General features: G+C 33.3%; 1 protein-coding gene across 1 annotated transcript in view; it reads right to left on the minus strand.

Moving 5' to 3' along the window:
* LOC129234498 (putative phosphoenolpyruvate synthase) overlaps positions 1 to 18,121 on the minus strand; it is a 106,254-nt gene that overhangs the window by 37,785 nt on the left and 50,348 nt on the right. The window contains exons 16-24 of the mRNA XM_054868498.1: positions 17,504 to 17,574; positions 17,130 to 17,194; positions 14,435 to 14,582; positions 10,853 to 10,970; positions 9,798 to 9,898; positions 7,559 to 7,630; positions 4,268 to 4,374; positions 1,857 to 1,929; positions 10 to 114 (exon numbers count right to left, since the gene is read on the minus strand). Coding sequence (XP_054724473.1) covers positions 10 to 114; positions 1,857 to 1,929; positions 4,268 to 4,374; positions 7,559 to 7,630; positions 9,798 to 9,898; positions 10,853 to 10,970; positions 14,435 to 14,582; positions 17,130 to 17,194; positions 17,504 to 17,574 — 860 coding nt within the window. The remainder of the gene's footprint in view (positions 1 to 9; positions 115 to 1,856; positions 1,930 to 4,267; positions 4,375 to 7,558; positions 7,631 to 9,797; positions 9,899 to 10,852; positions 10,971 to 14,434; positions 14,583 to 17,129; positions 17,195 to 17,503; positions 17,575 to 18,121) is intronic.

Genomic DNA, 18,121 nt, shown 5'->3' on the forward strand with positions numbered 1-18,121 from the left:
AAGTCTTACGTCCACGACAGACATCATCAAGTGGTTGTTGAAAGCAGCCATCCCGCTGGTGTAGTAGTAGCTGCGAAGAAATTCATTACTAACTTGTTTAACTTTTGCATCCCTCTGAAAGAAAAAATAAAGAACTGGTTCATTGAGAAGAGAAATTCTGAGTTATTTCAAAACTCTTCGAAGTATTCAGCTTTTTTGGATACTAAAATAAATGGAATAATCCCATGACAATCCAATAAAGGGAGTACTTTTATAGTCTCGGAAGTTTTTGAACTCCGCATAAGGTGAAATTATTTTTTGTTTTTCCAAAAATATTTCTGCCGCAAGGTACAGATTGAGGAACATAACTTTTTTGTGACTTAAATCCGACAATGTCTTTTGCAACTCAACACAGTTATTGTAGAAAACGTATTTAGTTAATGTGACTCTCCTTCGTAATTAGGAAGAAATCAATTTGAAGATTAAACAAATTATTTTTCTAAATTTGTGAATTACCTTTCATTGATATTGTCAGTTCGGTATTATCTACACACTCAACTAACTTCGTTTCCAACGTGTTTGAACTGCCGCACCAGTCACTTGTCTTATGTAAATTATGAGCGAGACATACTACTATTGGTGTCTCTCCAGTTTAGTCAACCCGAAATACTTTCCTCCCCTGTTTTTCAGTTTCGATCATACCTTTTGATATATTAAAGGGATGGGGGGGGGGGGATTTGAAATGATTTCCAATCCGGACTTTCATTGATACTGCCCGTTCCGTATTATCTACACACTCAACTTCGTTTCCAACGTGTGAACTGCCGCACCAGTCACTTGTCTTATGTAAATTATGAGCGAGACATACTGCTGTTGGTGTCCCTCCAGTTTCGCCGACCCGAAATATTTTTCTTCCCTGTTTTTCAGTTTTCAATCATACCTTTTGATATATTAAAGAGATGGAAGGGGGGATTTGACCCCCCCCCCCTCCAATTGATGGCGAAACTGGGGATAAAACTTATTATTGATTACGTTACAAGAAGTTAGAGCAAACAATTATTGGAAATCATACAAAAATTATTGCCCTCATTATTACACATTTTTTGAAAAACGACCTACTTCATTAAAGAAATTAAGAAAATTGTTGAAATATTAAAGAGTTTCGCCACCTGCTCGCTGATGCTCACCAATCCCGAAGATTGCTTCGCAATCTTATTCGATTCGCAAAGATTTAAATGGTCTATTATAGAGAATCACATTAAAAAAAAACGCGTTACGAGTTCCATTTCGAGCAAGACGAATATCCCTCTTTTCCTCCCTTAGAAGATGGAATTTAAGTAAAGGTCTCATTATTGGAACACAATACCGCTAGTGGTCTCTAGTAATAAATTTTGCTCTTTAGCTGCAGGCTTGGATTAAGGAGAACCTAGGGCTTTTTTGCTAAATTTGAAACCCTTATATCTGTTGTTCTAACTACTTGAGAAAATTGGAACAAGCTTTGTTTGGTATCGAAAAAAATATCTTTCGAACTACATCAAATGTTCTGGGATGTTGAATATCTTTCACCCCTTTAATAGGCAATTTATGTGAAACTTTCGCTGAAACAATTACAAAAAAATTTGTTCACTTTGTTTCTTAAATAAAAAAAACCCCAGGTGAAAATCCCCGAGGCTCGAAGTACTTTTGTACAAAATGTCAAGCTGTAGGTGCTATGGGGTCTCCTTAAGGCAGATCGGCCACAGACATCCTTTCAGAATTTCTTTGATGCTACTTTATTTTAATGTATAGAGAAACGTGGTAAAATTTTGAGGCGTAGACGAAATGTTGATCTCACTGTGCGGTTGTAATCCGTTGAGAAATGAGAGATAGATACTTACTCTAAAGTGAGGACCGAAGACTTTCATGGTTAGATCTAAACCCAGAGGAGATTCTGCACCAGGCATGACTTCCCTGAAAAGAGAAATTTCTTAAATTAAATATTAAGAGCTAGATGTATAGGCTATTATACCTGTTTTTTCGAGCTTGCAGATAGTGGTTCAGGCAAGATATTTTTCGGATTACGTGTTGCCCTTAGAAGAAGATTTGAATTGGAACTTCGAAACATACCGAGTGATGATAGAAATTTTTGAATTCCCATAAATTAATAAGCTGACGTATACACTTTGAGACAATGCATAGGGCATTGGGAAGATAAATTCGTAAAGAAGTAGGGGAGACCGGGGTTGATTTGTACACGGGGTAAGTTGTTACATTCGAATTTAAAAGTAACCGCCAGGAGAAACTGACTTTCCTTGCAGTAGATGATAGCACTCACCCATCTGCATTCCCTGACAATCACTGGAGTACTTGCAGACAGTAGCATGGAGAGTGCTCAAGAAAAACGGTTTTTAGAGTCTGGAAGTAATTTTTCTTTCCGCTGTTATTTTTCTATCAAGCCGTTGCTGATAACGAATTTATTTCTACACCACGTGAAAGCCTACTTTTTTAGGTAAGTGCTAACATATTTAAAAGTTTTGTACAAAGATATAATTCCAGTAATATGTGCCAATAACTAAAGTGGCGACGTATGGGGCAAGTTGTAACAATTTTGATGGGGTTAGTTGTTACAAGTAACAACTTGCCCCATGCAAGTTTTAATTTAATTTTATGTTTTCTTTTTAAATGTGATATGGCGGGGGACTATAAAAACAAGGCGGACAGGGGCAAAACACCTAAGGAAACATACCTGGATGTGGCTAAAGAAGTAATTGCAAGTAGTTCATTACGAAAGGCAACCGATGAATTTCATGACACTAGAGGGATTCTGCAGTAAGATGAAAAATGCTAGTGGTGGTGAATAGTATTTCTGATCTGTGTTATTGCATTATTTAATTCATATGAAGTATTGTAGTTGGATGACGATAGTAATAATAGTAATAATTCTGATCTCTTTCATTCTATGATTAATTTATTGTTAATATGTACGGTTTAATACATGATAATAATAATTACAACAATGATAATAATAATAAATAATGTATTATTCGAATGTAGGTCTTTCTCCAACGCTGCAGGCAGTGCAGAAGTGAAGACGGTTCGTAAGCGGAAATCATAAGTCAGCGTCACTTTAACAGATACACCAGTAAAACATGTTTTGCAAGCCGAAGCTGGGAAACAAAAATCTGTAAAATGGAAACTGTCTAACAGAGAAGAAATCAACAGACACAAAGCCAAAAAGAAAATGCAAAAAGGTGAGTCCAAACAGTCCATCCTTCGGATGAAGATGATGAAGACTGGTTCTGCATAGAGTGCTCTAATCCGTACTCAGAATCTAAAAAACCAACTAAACGGCTTCAATGTCGTAATTGTGACAAATGGGCACATGACCGATGTGCTAAGTTTGATAAATTATATGCTTGTGAAAATTGTAATTCTTGGACAATGATAATAGTGATGATAGTTTATTAGAACAAGTCATTAATGAAGTAAATTTGTAAAGACAAAAAGTTTTTGATTTTTCACGTGGCTAAGAATTTTTAAAATTTAACAGAATAAACCAGAAAATGTGTAAAATTCATTTCATTACTAAAATATATCTCATGTAACAACTAACCCCATATACTGTAACAACATGCCCCGTGGTAGGGTAAGTTGTTACGATCTACATCTATTAAAAAAACTTGAAATATTTTGGATTAGTGGCTTCTAATCATTTTTTAAAAAATATGTTATGAATGTTCAACAGTCTAGATGCATTTTAAAGTTTTACGCGTGTAAGTAATTGAAATAGTTTAGCGTAAAAAAATATTGAAAAAATTGTAACAACTAACCCCGGTCTCCCCTATTCATACTATACGGCTGGAGTTTAGGAGCATAATAAGTATGTGTTCCAATTTGTGGCTTAAGAAGCTAGAGTTGTCAATATAAAATTAATGGCCTAGAGGTAGAAAGAAAAAAAAATGCCTTGAAAGGTTAATGACGTTTTAAAATTGTCTGCGAAAATGAATCTTGCTCCAAAACACTACAAATGCAAAATAAGAGAGTTGGCAAAAATGCAAACATTGCACAAGAATGAGTGCTTTCTTTAAAATGAACGATTAACTTTCCGACAACTGTGCAAAGTAATTCCTTCTGAAGAAAGAAACTGGGAAATACTTCCCTCTGACCCTTAAAGCCTCCATTTTAGTAGTTCGCATTGGACTATTGTACGTGAGTATGTGTAACAGTGAGATATAAATAACTAAACGGGAAGAAGAAAGTAAAAAATAAATCATTTTGTATTTCTACTGTTTTAAAGAATAACACTTACCCAGTGTTGCACACGGTAAAATAGTCGTTTTCACATCGAAGGGGTGCATCGAACTCGTGCTTTATTTCATAATCGCTTTCACCGGCGCCGCTGGTTACTGGACGAGACTAAATAGAAAAATTCCTTCATCAAAATAGACAGAAATAGAAATATACGAATAAAAGTGTCAATGCAAACTCAGAGAAGTTTTGCCTTAATTAGAATCTGCGCTACGTTTTACAAATGAGCTATTTTCAAATTGCCACTACTTTCAAACCTCAGACAGCTCAAAAAAGTGTCACATAATAATCGTCACAGGTGTTTAGCTAAATTTTAGTTGCCCTAACTAATGGTACATTGTGTTTATAAAGTCTTGCACACAAAGAAATTTTATTCAAAAAAAAAAACTATTTCAAGATTTATACAATTTTTTTTTCTTTCATCAATTTCCTTGTCTCATCATATTTTTTCCCTCATTGGCACAATTGACTAAATTCATGTAGATGGCACTAACATTAAAAACTGAAAGTGGAGTAATTAAAAGAAAAAACTCCCAGGGTATTCTGAAGTGGTTTGGAGGGTCAAACCACTTCACCCCTCACACTTCCCCAAAGCTTTGATTTTATCACATATTGTCAATTCTATTCTCTAATTAGGTTCTAGTTAATCTATTCTTCTAATTAGTTCACGTTTAAATTTTGTAGCTGTCTTTAAAATATTTTGCTCATAAAATCTTACAGGGCGTGATTGCTAAACTGAGCAATGTTTCAGAGACGATGTAAAGAACAAGTAAGAAAATCTGTCTTGTCTGAGCAGGAAAAAAAAATGACTTTTGAACTGAAAGAATTGTTAGTGCTCTTCAAATATACAGCAATCACATCAGTATTATGTTGAAAAAAGTTTCACCAATTGTAAAAAATAATCTTTCTGACAGTTGTCTATTTTTATGCTTGAAAACATCAAAAAGCTTTTAATACTCTAATGTAATTTTTGCCTTTTGTACGTAGTTACCAAAAAGAGGCTTTGAAGTAAAATTTATGAGAGTAAAAAAAGATCACGTTCTTGTATCTCTCCTACTCCGTTCAGTTTTTTTTTTTTTTGTTATTTTGAATTTTAAAATTTGTCTCGAACTTTAACGAAAACGTTTTGTGTCGGGTATTCTTTTGCCGCGCTGTAGCGATAGTGCAGATACTAGTTCTACATTATACATTACAGTAAAACAATTCACATTCAATACTAGTTCTACATTATACATTACAGTAAAACAATACACATTCAAACTTTTTTTTTTCTCTGAACACTAAAAAGGTAAAAACTTCGTAAATAACATAAAAAGGTGGAACCCCCCCCCCCCCCCCCCCCCGATACAAGTCGCTCACACATCCATCACCAAAGTTAAAAGTGAGGATCTCACTGTCCTTTTTACATTGACTTCCAGTGGAAACCTACTCGCTTCACTTGATTTCGCAATCCACAGGTTTGCTCATTTGCTTTCGCCACATATTGCATCAATGCTTCTTAATATAGTTTAGTACAACTGAAACTTTAAGATAGAACTAGTTTTGGATTGATATTTTTTGTTCAATCATTGGATTTTTTTTTTTTTTTAATTTTAAAGGTTTTTTTTTCCTATTTTCTCGGACACGTCTTTGTATTTTTAAAGTCAGCTTTAGGGAATTCAGGGAACATCAGTTTTTTTTTAATCAAAATCTAGCGCAGTATCTGTAAATTTCTCAACTCTTTTTTTTTTTCGTTTTTGCCATTTTTGGTACTTTAGGTTTATTGTAAAATCTTGCCAGTTTAGTTTCCGCAGAAAGTAAAGCACGAAAAAAAAAAGGGACTGGGAGTCAAATTCCAACAATCCTTATCATTGGTATGGAGTTCAAAAGGTGTTTCACCAAACATTTCAGAAGCCCATTTTTGCAGATACTGCGCTTTACCTTCTCACGGCAAAATAGGTATTGTGCATCGCATTTGGCGGGCTATGATTCAATAATCCAATTTATATTGCCAATTTCTTCTTACCATTATTTTTCTAATATCAAAGTAGGCTCTGTATCATTACAAAACAATGCTTTTGTATAAAATTTAACTGATTATACCGTGTGACATGATTTTTCTAACATGAATACTATCACGTGAATTGAGTGCACTTTTTTAATTGCAACCAAAATTGACAAACGATATGGGTGTCTAACACGTCACGTTTCTTAGTTATAGCCTATAACATTTTCATGCACCCTCGCTAATAATGTGATAAAAATAAGTTAATTCCATATACATTTAAATAATTAGAAAGATAAAACAGCATATTAGTATATACTGGGAAAATATCATTTGACCCAGTTATTGTATAATAGAATATTTTATTTCAAATGGAACTTCTGTAAGTTTCTGAAGTGGCAAACAATTATTTTCTTAATTTACCTCTTATTCCGCAAGAAACTGATTCTTCCACTCTTACATATGAAACTCGGTTTGAGGAAAAGTTTTGTCAAACCTATGAATAGAAATGGCAAAGGACTTTTGTATTTGAAAAGTATTTTTCCCGAATTCAGAGATGCTAAATTAAAAGAAGGCATAGTTGTCGGCCGACAAATAAGAACGCTTATGAAGAACAATGACCTTGATGAAAATCTCACCCAAAAAGAATTAGCTTGGTTGTCTCTAAAGGAGGTAGCTCTCTAGATTTTTAGTCAGTAAAAACAAAACAAAATATTCCAAATTTTTAATGAAAAACTTGTTGCAAAAATTTGAAACGATGGGCTGCAAAATGTCATTAAAGATGGGTACATTTCTTGCATCCTCACTTCGATTTTTTCCCTCCTAATCTTGCAATGGTGAGTGATGAGCAAGGTGAATCATCAAGATATTAAACGGAAAGAAGAACGTTACCAAGGAAAATGGAATACAAAAATGCTGGGAGATTACTGTTGGTTTCTAACTTAAGAGGAAAAGTTAATATTTCATCATTTTCTTTCATAACATGTGCCTTATTTTTCTACTCATTGATAAAACCTGCATTATTTCTCCTCACAATGTATGTATAAGTGTATATTATTCCTGTTTGCACTAAGATTCAAAATATAAGTAGATAAATATGTTTAGATTAGATTCAAAAATTTCAGTTTTTAGCCCTTTGTGGAAATTAAATTTGTCATAACTTTAAAATGGTACGTGTTACAATAATTTAGTTTTTTATATTTATGTTTAGCAGACCCAACTTGACGTAAATCGGCTATTTTTCTCAATGTTATAGAAAAAATGTAAAATTTTGTCACACAGTGATATTAAGATGAACAAATAACTAACCTGTAGAACATAAATAGTGTTGTTACTAATTCCCCACTCTATATCTCTTGGTGATTTGCAGTGGGTTTCAATCTGAAAGAAAAGAAAGCAGATTATTAGGGGAGTGTGGGGATTGACTTGACCATCAGGTTGACTGAAATTGAATCATTAGGGGAGTGTGAGGACTGACTTGACCATCAGGAACTTTTGTCGGATGTCTTTTCATCCATAAACTCATTTTTTTGCATTGAAAAAAGGCGTTCCCTGTAACGCCGAAACACATGTCTGCTGTAATTAGCAAATTTGTGCTTTTTCTAACGTTGTTTGTCTTACTTTACTGTTCAGCACAAAGATATTTATTTATCTCATCAGGAACTTGTTCCCCTATCGAATCTCGACACTGCTAAAGCGTACAATTTTAATACTGACAATATTACTGTGATGTCGTTTAAGGTTTACATCCCTTAGTGTCACGTGGCCCGTTTTGCACATGACTCTGAGGTTATGTGTAATTGTCAGTTTTCAGCGGAATGATTATTTTTTCGCATTTTTGATTAAAATGACAACTTGCTTTTTTCAAGAAGCTAAGCAGATGTAAAAAGTGCGAAAGTACTAATGTGTAATTTTTTTTTTGGTGTAATTTTGAAATATGTTTGGAAGGTATACTTGGAGATACTTGATCCTTTCCAACCAAGAAGACTTGATCCGGGATCAAGTGGTTTATTATACTTGGTTTTAAACATAAATAGATGTTATTTATTTTACATAGAAATTCCATCACGCTATAAAAGATAGTCTACAGCTAAAGTAAATCCCTTATTAATACCGAAAACTTAAAACGGACGTGAAAGAACTGTTACGTTACCACATTATCAACATTATCAAGAAATACCCACACCAACTTTGAAATCTGCTATTAAGCCTATTGATCCTTTACTTATCCAAATCGTTGCTTAAATTTGAAAATTGATGTTTTTCATTTATATTTTTCTTTCTTTCTTTTCTAGAGCACCACTAATTTCAGCTTAACTTTTGGTTGGTGTTAATTTTGATGTATTCATTTTTTCAGTTGATGTTCAAAGCACTAATTTTGCTCGTCACTTATAGTGTATCTGTTAAATTTTTAATGTCACTTGAATGTTCATTTCTTAATTTTCACGGAACACTTGATCAAAACCGAGAAAAATTTATTATAAGTTTCTGTAGCAATGTAAATTATTTCCCATTACAGAGTAAATTTATTTTGGTAAATATTAAGAGTAATTTTAATCACTATTATTTCTGTTTTGTTTCGTCTTTACTTTTTTCTAAATCTAATGCATAGGCGAAATATTTTAAATTGCAGTAAAAACCACTTCACTCGCTAAATAGAGTTTTAAAGCATCTGTAAATCTAATTTAATAATTTGACGAAAAGTTTTAAATTCCAAAGATACTTAAATATTTCTTTTTTTTTTTTTTTGAAAAGGCGTGTATGCATTTTATACAAAAAAAAATGATCATTTCACATTAAAGGGGGGAGAGGGCGTCAATTTTTTTTTATTCAACGGACTTCCATTAAATTTTTTGCACGGGCAAAAAAATCCGCATAAACGTGCCCCGGTCTACCCTACTTCTATCTTCCCATCTGGCAACTGGTGCCCATTAGTTTTTGACGCGAATTCCTCTAAGGGAAGTGGAGCAATTGAATGTTTCTTTCGATATGCATGCCTGCTAAATCTCAGAAATTAACTGGCTTTATGAAACAAGATTTGGTCCATAAGTCGACCCCGAAAAGGTTCAGATGCTGATTCAGTTTTGGTGCCAATAACTCAAAAAGGGGCTGATCAAAGAAATGTTTTTTTCTCAATTCTTGTGACTGCTATATCTCAAGCGGTAATGAAAGGAATCAGACAAAAATTTATCGACTAGTAGACTTTAAAGGATACAAAAGTGGATTCTATTTTCGCGCCAATAAGTCAAAAGGGGGTGGTGCTATCGAGCGTTTTTTCTTATTCATTGCGAAAACAAAAACTCAGGAAGTAATGCTACGTTTAAGATAAAATTTGGAATAAATTAGTGTAAAACTGAAATCACAGAAGGTTAACCGTAAAAAAATGCGCCAATTCGGAATTTTCTTACGGTCTAACACTTTAAAATTAAAAAAAAAATTGCCTTTGTTGTGCCACTTATCAGCAAATAAAGCTTAATTTTAAATCCAAGTTATCTGTTTCACATTCTCTTGGTATGCCCTACTTTTGACTTGAAATATTTTTCTATACCTTGATAGAAATTTTTCCAAGTTTCTCAGCCATTTCGTTTGACACGCAGCATTCTCCTCTTTCATGATCTGGAACATCTTCTGTCCTCACTCCTCCATCACCTAAAATTTAGATTGAAAAGAATTTATTTTTATGTTTAAAGAAAAGATGGATAATTCTGCAATAGGTAGGCTGTGAAATGTTCCGTACAAAACACTAAATCTCGAAATATTTGTACTTTTTTCACTGTAAAAGTACAAATGAGAGTTTAAAATAAGAGAAAACTTACTCGTAGTTGTCTGTTTTTCAACAGCAGAAAGGTAATTATTTCGCAATATAGCGTTACATGCGGGATAATTCACATATAATTACTGTGGACTGACTTAGATACGCTTAGTTTTATACAATGCAAATTGCCATGCGACTTTTTGTGTTGTTTTGTGTCTTCAGTTTTAGCCTACTTTCCCGTAAAAGTTTTTAAAAAAAGAGAAAAAAAGCATGAAAGAAGACTTAATGCATCTTTAAAATATTGCTTGAAACACCAAAAAAAAATTCAAATAAGGATTTTTAAAACATTGAAAAATTAAAAATTGAAAAGTGGGTTTTTGAAATGTGGAAAATGTGTTGGTAAGTCTGTCGGTCTGTCTGTCCCCCTAATAACTTTTGAGTGAACATACCGATTAAACAAACTTCGGATTTATATTCTTCATATAAAGTTGATATCAAAATTGTCGAATTTGAGCCATTATTTCTCAAACTACTTTAACTTTTAACAATAATGCCAAACTCAAGATGGCTGAAATACGGCAAAAATTACCGTTTTTCAAGTGTCCATATCTTAGCGAATAATGGACAAAATATCTCACAAACTGATAAATATAAAGGTTTCATCAAATTTAGTTTGATTTTCTTTTCTTTTCTTTTTTTTTATTCGGTTACTACGGAGAAACAAATATTTCCAACATTGGTTATTTCATAGGGAATAACTCAATTCTTTACGAGCATTTCTTTCATTTAACAGTAATTCTGTTGCGGCTCCCAACCCTAGGTTCGCTAAATCGAAGCAAAATACCTACCTTCCATAACAATTCTGTGTTGTTTTGCTCCCAGAGTAACAGACTTCAAACTAACTTGATCGTTGTCTTCCCGCTGAAGAAAGACTGTGTCTGGTTCTTCTGATCCTGAGACTACGCTCTGTAGAAGAAAAAGACATATCTTCACTATATCTTCGATAGACCCGGAAACTTCAGAACCATTTCTAGTAAGAGTCATAAAAAAAAAGGCAGTCGCGTGACTGGTCGACAGAAGCTATGCTTTTACTAACGGTTATTGTAAACTCTTCGGAAGTTTATATGTTAAATAAGTTTATAATGTACTTAAGTTAATAATGTTAAAAAGCCATTGAAATAACCTATCTAATTAAGTTTCCGTTAATACAGTTAGATTTATCAAACTTATTAAAATATCCAACACAATCATACAATATACCTGAACAAAACAGACATACGTTATAAAATAACAACTTATTGATAAGAATTTGTATAAATGAATGAAGAAGAAACTTTTTTTAAAAATATGATTAAAGCTTTAAAAAAATTTTGAGTTTAACTCAAATTCAATTTTTTTGAAACGGTAAGTCCTATTGAGTTGAAACTGGTTTCATTTGATCCAGCGCACTAAAATCATATTGAATGCGGTTTTTTCTTTCTTTTTTTTTTCAGTTTACTCCGGCCGCTACAACGTCCCACTACGAACACTGCTTCAAATATCTTTATTTATGTACAGCTAAAAAAACGAAAGAAAGAAAATACTGCTGTGACGCAGAGAGATGACGGATGAACTGAAAGCGAAAACAAAACATTTTATTTTGTAGTTTATTATTACGATTGGCGAGATTGTGAGAGGAGAAAAAAACTTAACTTCTTGCGTGTTCTCGCTGATCCTACCTACTGCAAAATAAAGTGCACTGTTTCCGCTTCCAGTTCATCTGTCATCTCTCCGGTGCACAGCTTTAGTCAGCAAGGTAAGTTCAGTGGGCGATCAATGCTAATTCTCTCTTCTTCAGATTGCAATACTTGTGAAATTACTCACAAAAAAAAATCTTACGGATGCATCATATATCGTGAAAAATGTTTAAAGCTTCAAAAATATATCAAAAATGTTTTAAAATAGAGATTGTCTGCAATTACATTCTAGAATATCATTTCCTAATATCATTGGTTCATATGTTTATTTTTCAAAGTATAATTCGTCTGGAAAGAAAAGGTTTATAAGTTATGTAGCAACAGCATTACATGTCGTTCTGAGTCATCGATTCTTTCATTAAAGTTTTGGTACATTATACCACCCTACTTTTGAAGTATTTTTACATAGACATTAACGAGCTGATGTGTGCATCACATGACTTCCGTTTACGCTAATTTAATGATAATAGTGCCTTAGAGTAAGCAAAGAAACTTTAAATATTTTTACCCCAAGTTAGTTGCGAACTGAAGCAAAAAAAACGTTTTACATAGATGAATTTTCCCAATATTGGACATTTTAATGTGATTCAATGGTTAACTCTCTAAATATCGCCAATGATGGACAAAATAAAACCAGATTCAAAAAGAAAAAAAAAAACGCCAAATTTGTCACCAAGTTTGAGAAAACATTTGGCGACCAAATACTTGGAGATATATCGCCAAATGTTTGCCAAGTTATAACACCACTTGAGTTTGCATTGAAATTAACATTATTCCCCCTCCAAAAAAAAGTGTAAAAGTGCCCCTTTAGAGCATCCGAATGCAACCAAAAGGGGAGGTGCACAACAAGACCCCACTAGGAATCTACTTTCTAGGACATACCGTTTTCGAGTTATGCGAGATACATACGCACATACACACATACGCATGTACACTGTAAAAAAAATCCGTAAAATTTACGGAAAAAAACTGTCAGCCAGGACGCCAGTTTTCTTCCGTTTATTTTACAGAAATCTTCCGTATTTTTATTATTTATTCAAGCTGATTTATTATTTTATGAAGATTAAAAAATGAAACTATACTTTCATAAATACATTTCAATATTTACTATACTACTACGAAATACATGTATACAAAGGTAAATTTCCGAATATGCGTCTGTAACAGATGACAAAAAACCATAATAATAAAATATTGATTAGGATGCAATGAAATGGAAGTTGCAAACGATTTAAGACTAACTCGCTTTAAATAAATATAAGATCAAAAATTCGAGCACGAGAACCAAAATCCAAACACGCGGGCGAAATTTCGAAGATTCGAAGAAGAACAAAGTACGCGGTGAGGCGATGATAACAACGCTTATAACCGGTTACAGATTCAAAAAAACAGAGAAATCCTGTATTTTATTACGAAGAGTTTTTTTCTGTAAAAAATACGGATAACTTCTTCAAAATTTACAGTTTTTTTTTACAGTGTACGTACATACGGACGTCAAAATGGATATTTCGGGTGTCTATACGTTCTTAGGCATAAATCCACATGTGGTCGGCTTGAAAATAAAACTCAATATTCATTCGGGGTGAGCAAAATTAAGGCCGATTTTTGGGTGAAATCTTTTTCGCGAATACAATACTTCCTTTACTTTGTAAAAGGAAGCAATAATTGGTGTAAAAAGAACTATCTTGTGGTTTTTGGGTGTTGTGTATGCGTATGTCAAAATAATTGGTACAACTGGTGTACAGTTGAAAAATAGTCTTACATTCTCATAAAACAGCCACTAAGCTGGGCTGCGGAGCGGAATCGGAGTCAGACAGATTTTAGGGTAAAGGCTGCCAACTGCTCCGCATTTTGCAGAGATGCTCCGCAAAAGTAGCGAAACTGCGCAGCTCCGTAAAGAAGTTATTTCAGTCCGCATTTCCCCCTTCGGTCTTTATTCTGGCCAAGCTTACCAAAGATTTCAATAAAATTAAATTTATTTTGGTTGTATTTTGCTAGTTTATAAGGCATGTAAATATGATAATTAAACCATTATACTCAAAGCATGACATAGTGTTTAAAGTTATAAGGTTAAAGTCTTATTAACTTAAAAATAATTATTCTTAAAACAGTTTTAGATAAGAGATTCTTTTTTTTAGTTTGATTTTTATACAAAATACCGAGCTGTTCCGCAAAATTTCAAAATGCTCCTCAAAATCACCATACATGCTCCTCATATTGTTTCTCCTAGGTTGGCAGGTAAAGGAGTCGGAAGTCGAAGGTTTAAATTTTCAAGAGTCGCAGTCGGTCATTTTCTCATGAAGTCCAGAGCTCTGCCGGAGCTTGAGGAGTAGGATTCAAACAGATTTTGAGGTAAAAGAGACCAAGTCGAAGGCTCTAAAATTGTCGAAGTTGGTGGATGGAGTCAGCGATGGAGTCAGCCATTTTTCCTCCGACTCTGCAACCCTGCCACTAAGAAATAAAACGGGGCAGGGAGTACGGTGGATCTAAATCCGAAAATAATCGAGGTGGATCTAAATCCAAAAATAATCGAGTTCGATCACATGAAATAAAGAAAATGCCCTTTTCTTTTGACTACAGTTCTGCTTAAATGTTTATAAGGAGTTTAAAAAATGGAACCCAGATATAATGGGTATCCAAAAAAAAATTAACGCATTTCACACGAAAAGGAGGAGGAAATTTGAAGAACCATACCTCTCCTAAGCCATAATTGGCCGTTATTGTGATGACAGACGGGTTGCTCGTGACAGGATCACATGTAAAAAGGACACCGGCTACTTCGCAAGCTACCATCTCCTGTACAACTACTGCCATTGGAGAATTCAGCACTTGGCCGTAGCGCCTATAAGCAGAGAATATTGATTCTGAGAAAACTTAATAAATCACTTCACACAGCAATTGCTCTATGAACTGGTGAAGCTCAGTTTTAGTATTACCAGTTTTAGATTTAACGCGGTAAGGCTACATTTTATTTCGTTTTTGTGTTTCTGGAAGTTGCTTGCTTTACGTAAGTTAAACGCAAACCATACGTATGCTCGTTACATTGGAATTTTTAGAGCGGGACTATGAATGGATCAGTTGTTACAGCAAGTAATATGGGAAAATTTTTACAATTTTTGCTAAAGTTTTTCTTTCAAATTTATAACTCAAGTTATATGGGAGATATAGATTTGTATAACAGCTCATTTCAAAGTGAATTGCATGCTCTTTTATTTGATTTAAAATCTTTGAGATAAATGTCCTTTAAAAATGTTGGTAAAAAATATTATTTTTAATGTATTTTAAGGAAAACATTCAAACATTTTCAGTGTTGGACCGTGAAGAGATCGGCATTTGCAGCAATGACTAAAATACGTTGCGAAAATTGCAAAAACATTTCAAATTATACAGGGTACGATTAAAAAGTAACCGAAATGTACTGGAACAACAATTTTATTGAACTTTTTGACAAATGCACTTAATATTGTTCGAAATATATCCCTTGGGCTTCGATGCACCGGCGACATTGGTCCTTCCACTGTTCAAAGCATTTATTAAATGCGTCTTCCGGGATGGCATTTCGATTGTTGGTTACACTTTTTGAATCTCCGCTATCGACGGAACACACCTTCCCTTCAGGTTCCTATTGATGAGCGGTAACAAAAAGAAGTCCGGGGGAAATATGTCTGGGCTGTAGGGGATTTGGGGGAAGCACTGCAATACCATGCTTGGTCTAAACCTTAGGAGCAAGTTTCGCACACACCTTGCGCAAGCTCAATGCTTCCGTCAGAATTTTTTGAACGCTGTAGTAAGTTAGATTTAACTCTTCACTCATCTCCCGGATGCTTGCCTGACGGTCGATGTTCAAGAATTCACGAGCCCCGCCCACGTTTTTGTCAGTTTTTGAAGTCGAAGGCCCCCCTTCCTGCAGTTGAATATATACTTTCAAAATGTATGCAGGCGCTGGTACTCTTAAAAATGCGCGTCACATCTCTTGTAGTTGCTTGAAGGTCCTTCATCTTCAAATAATTCAGTCTTTAACTTGTTGGTTTTGAAAAAAATCACTTTTGTGAATGTGTGAGTGTTTCTTTTGTATTAAGGTTAGCTTTTTTTTTTTAATCGTAGCTATTATTTATAGCTAATTGTAACTGTTTGTCGAGCGACAATTTTTTATTTATTTATTTATTTATTTATTTTATTTATTTATTTATTTTTTCAGTATTAACTTCATCTTCGGTGAGGTGATTTCCTCTTGGTCAGAATAGATTTGTGTTTGCTTTTTATTGACCTTTTGATATAAAATTTACAATGAATTTGATCTTGTTAATTTCTTTTTTTTTTTTTTTTTTTTTTCGTTTTCTTTTCGAACTTTTTACAATTAAGTAAATATTTGAAAATATATTCCAACTGATTATGCCTTTTTTTCTTTTCAAATGTTTTAAGATATTATAAATATTATCTCGCTTAGTGTAAAACTGAATAGCAAGACAGAACAGCACACTAATGCCGATGACAACACGTTACTGTTTCTTATTCTAACAAGAAAAAGGTTATCTCTAAATTCAGTACAGTCGAGACAAATATTGTTTTGAATATCATAAAGAATAGTTGCAAAGATTGTTGGAATAAACTTCTCACAGCGCAACGCTTAAATTCCAATACTTTTATACATTTAAAATTAATTTGACTAAGAGGGCAAGTCTAAAAGACGGAGATTTAAAAAACGTGGTTCACATCAACTCACGTAAGTACGATTCATCACACCATCTAGTGATGAAAATATCTTTATACAATCTTTCTGCTACTTATTCATCGATGTTCTATAAATTCATGCTTTTGAAGCCAAATTTTTACTTCAATAGATTGGTTTTGGTACTGTGCCTCATCGAAATTTTATTTTATTTTATTTTATTTATTTATTATTATTTTATTTTGAAATAAAGGTAGATATTCAATTATTCAAATTGATAACTTTATAATTGCAAACTATTTATTATTTTTAGCTAATACCGAAAATACCGGAATTCTACCCAGCAAATAACGGTATTACGAAATTGCAAAATGACTCCAAACACCGATATTCGGTATTCCGGTATACCGGTACTGCAATCACTAGGTATAACTAATGTCCAAAGCATTTTTAGAACAAAATGCAATTATAAATTAGTAATAATAATAATAACTATAACAATAACAAGAATGAGAAAAAATAATGACGATGGTGATCTTTGCATAATTTTATTAGTTGATAACTTTTTTGCGTTGAAAAGCTCATTGTTTAAAAAAAATCTTGTGTTTCAAAAGATTTTTTTTCAACTACATTTTTAATACTTAAACCGAAACTTCAGTTGCAACATTATCTATAAAGTCAAGAACTTCAAGATAAATTTGATGGAAGTTAATGTATTACCTTTTGTATTCTACTGCAATGTGACCAAACTGTGAAGCCCAACACTTTTTAATCGCTTCAAAAATCTGAAAAAAAAGTTTAAAAATACAAAAAAATAAATTAATAAAAATAAATGTTAATTTATTTTTTGAAGCTTTAACAAAATGGAAGTAGAAAGCTGACACTTGTACTGTAGTGTTCGTAAGAAAGTAAACAGAAGAAAGCAGTCTAGGAAGGAGGGGGATAACGAAAACTGACAGCTAGACAAAATTACTATGACACCAGTCCTTAAAGTTTTTCTGCCTGGTGACTCCAGCTTTAAATATTTTAACCAGTTCAAAATATATTTCAAGACTAATTATGCCTTAAATAAAACTGAAAATTATTATTCTTACATCTTCTTCGCCTCGAACACCTAAGAAGGTATCCATCTGTCCTGCAGCTGACATCTGTTCAGTGTCTTCTCCTATAATAATCATTGATATCAATAAATGAAGTTTGCTATTAATTATTCCTTTGGTCATGAGAAAATAGATCTTTATTTTTTAATTCACCTATTTACTGTGTAGGGGAAGGTAGGGTAAAATGAAATAGCGGGGCAAAGTGAAAAGGTGAAATATTTACTCTGCGTTTAGTGCCACCTATCTGGTGATATTTTAACAATGTAGTCGCACATGTAGTCTATTCCAGTCAGGAAGAAAAACGAAGATTAAAGCATATGATGATTGGGATGATTTAAAAAAACTTTTTTTCAGCTAGAGTCCAGGACAAAGGTGAAATATTTACTCTGCGTTTAGTGCCACCTATCTGGTAACATTTTAACAATGTAGTCGCACATGTAGTCTATTCCAGTCAGGAAGAAAAACGAAGATTAAAGCATATGATGATTGGGATGATTTCAAAAAACTTTTTTTCAACTAGAGTCCAGGACACCCTTTATTTTAATTTACTTTATTTTTTTTTATTTATTTTTTTTTTACACTTACTAATAGTATTATGTGTAAAAGTTTTAG

Source organism: Uloborus diversus, chromosome 1, assembly GCF_026930045.1.
Source record: "Uloborus diversus isolate 005 chromosome 1, Udiv.v.3.1, whole genome shotgun sequence".
In the NCBI taxonomy this organism is placed as follows: Eukaryota; Metazoa; Arthropoda; class Arachnida; order Araneae; family Uloboridae; genus Uloborus; species Uloborus diversus.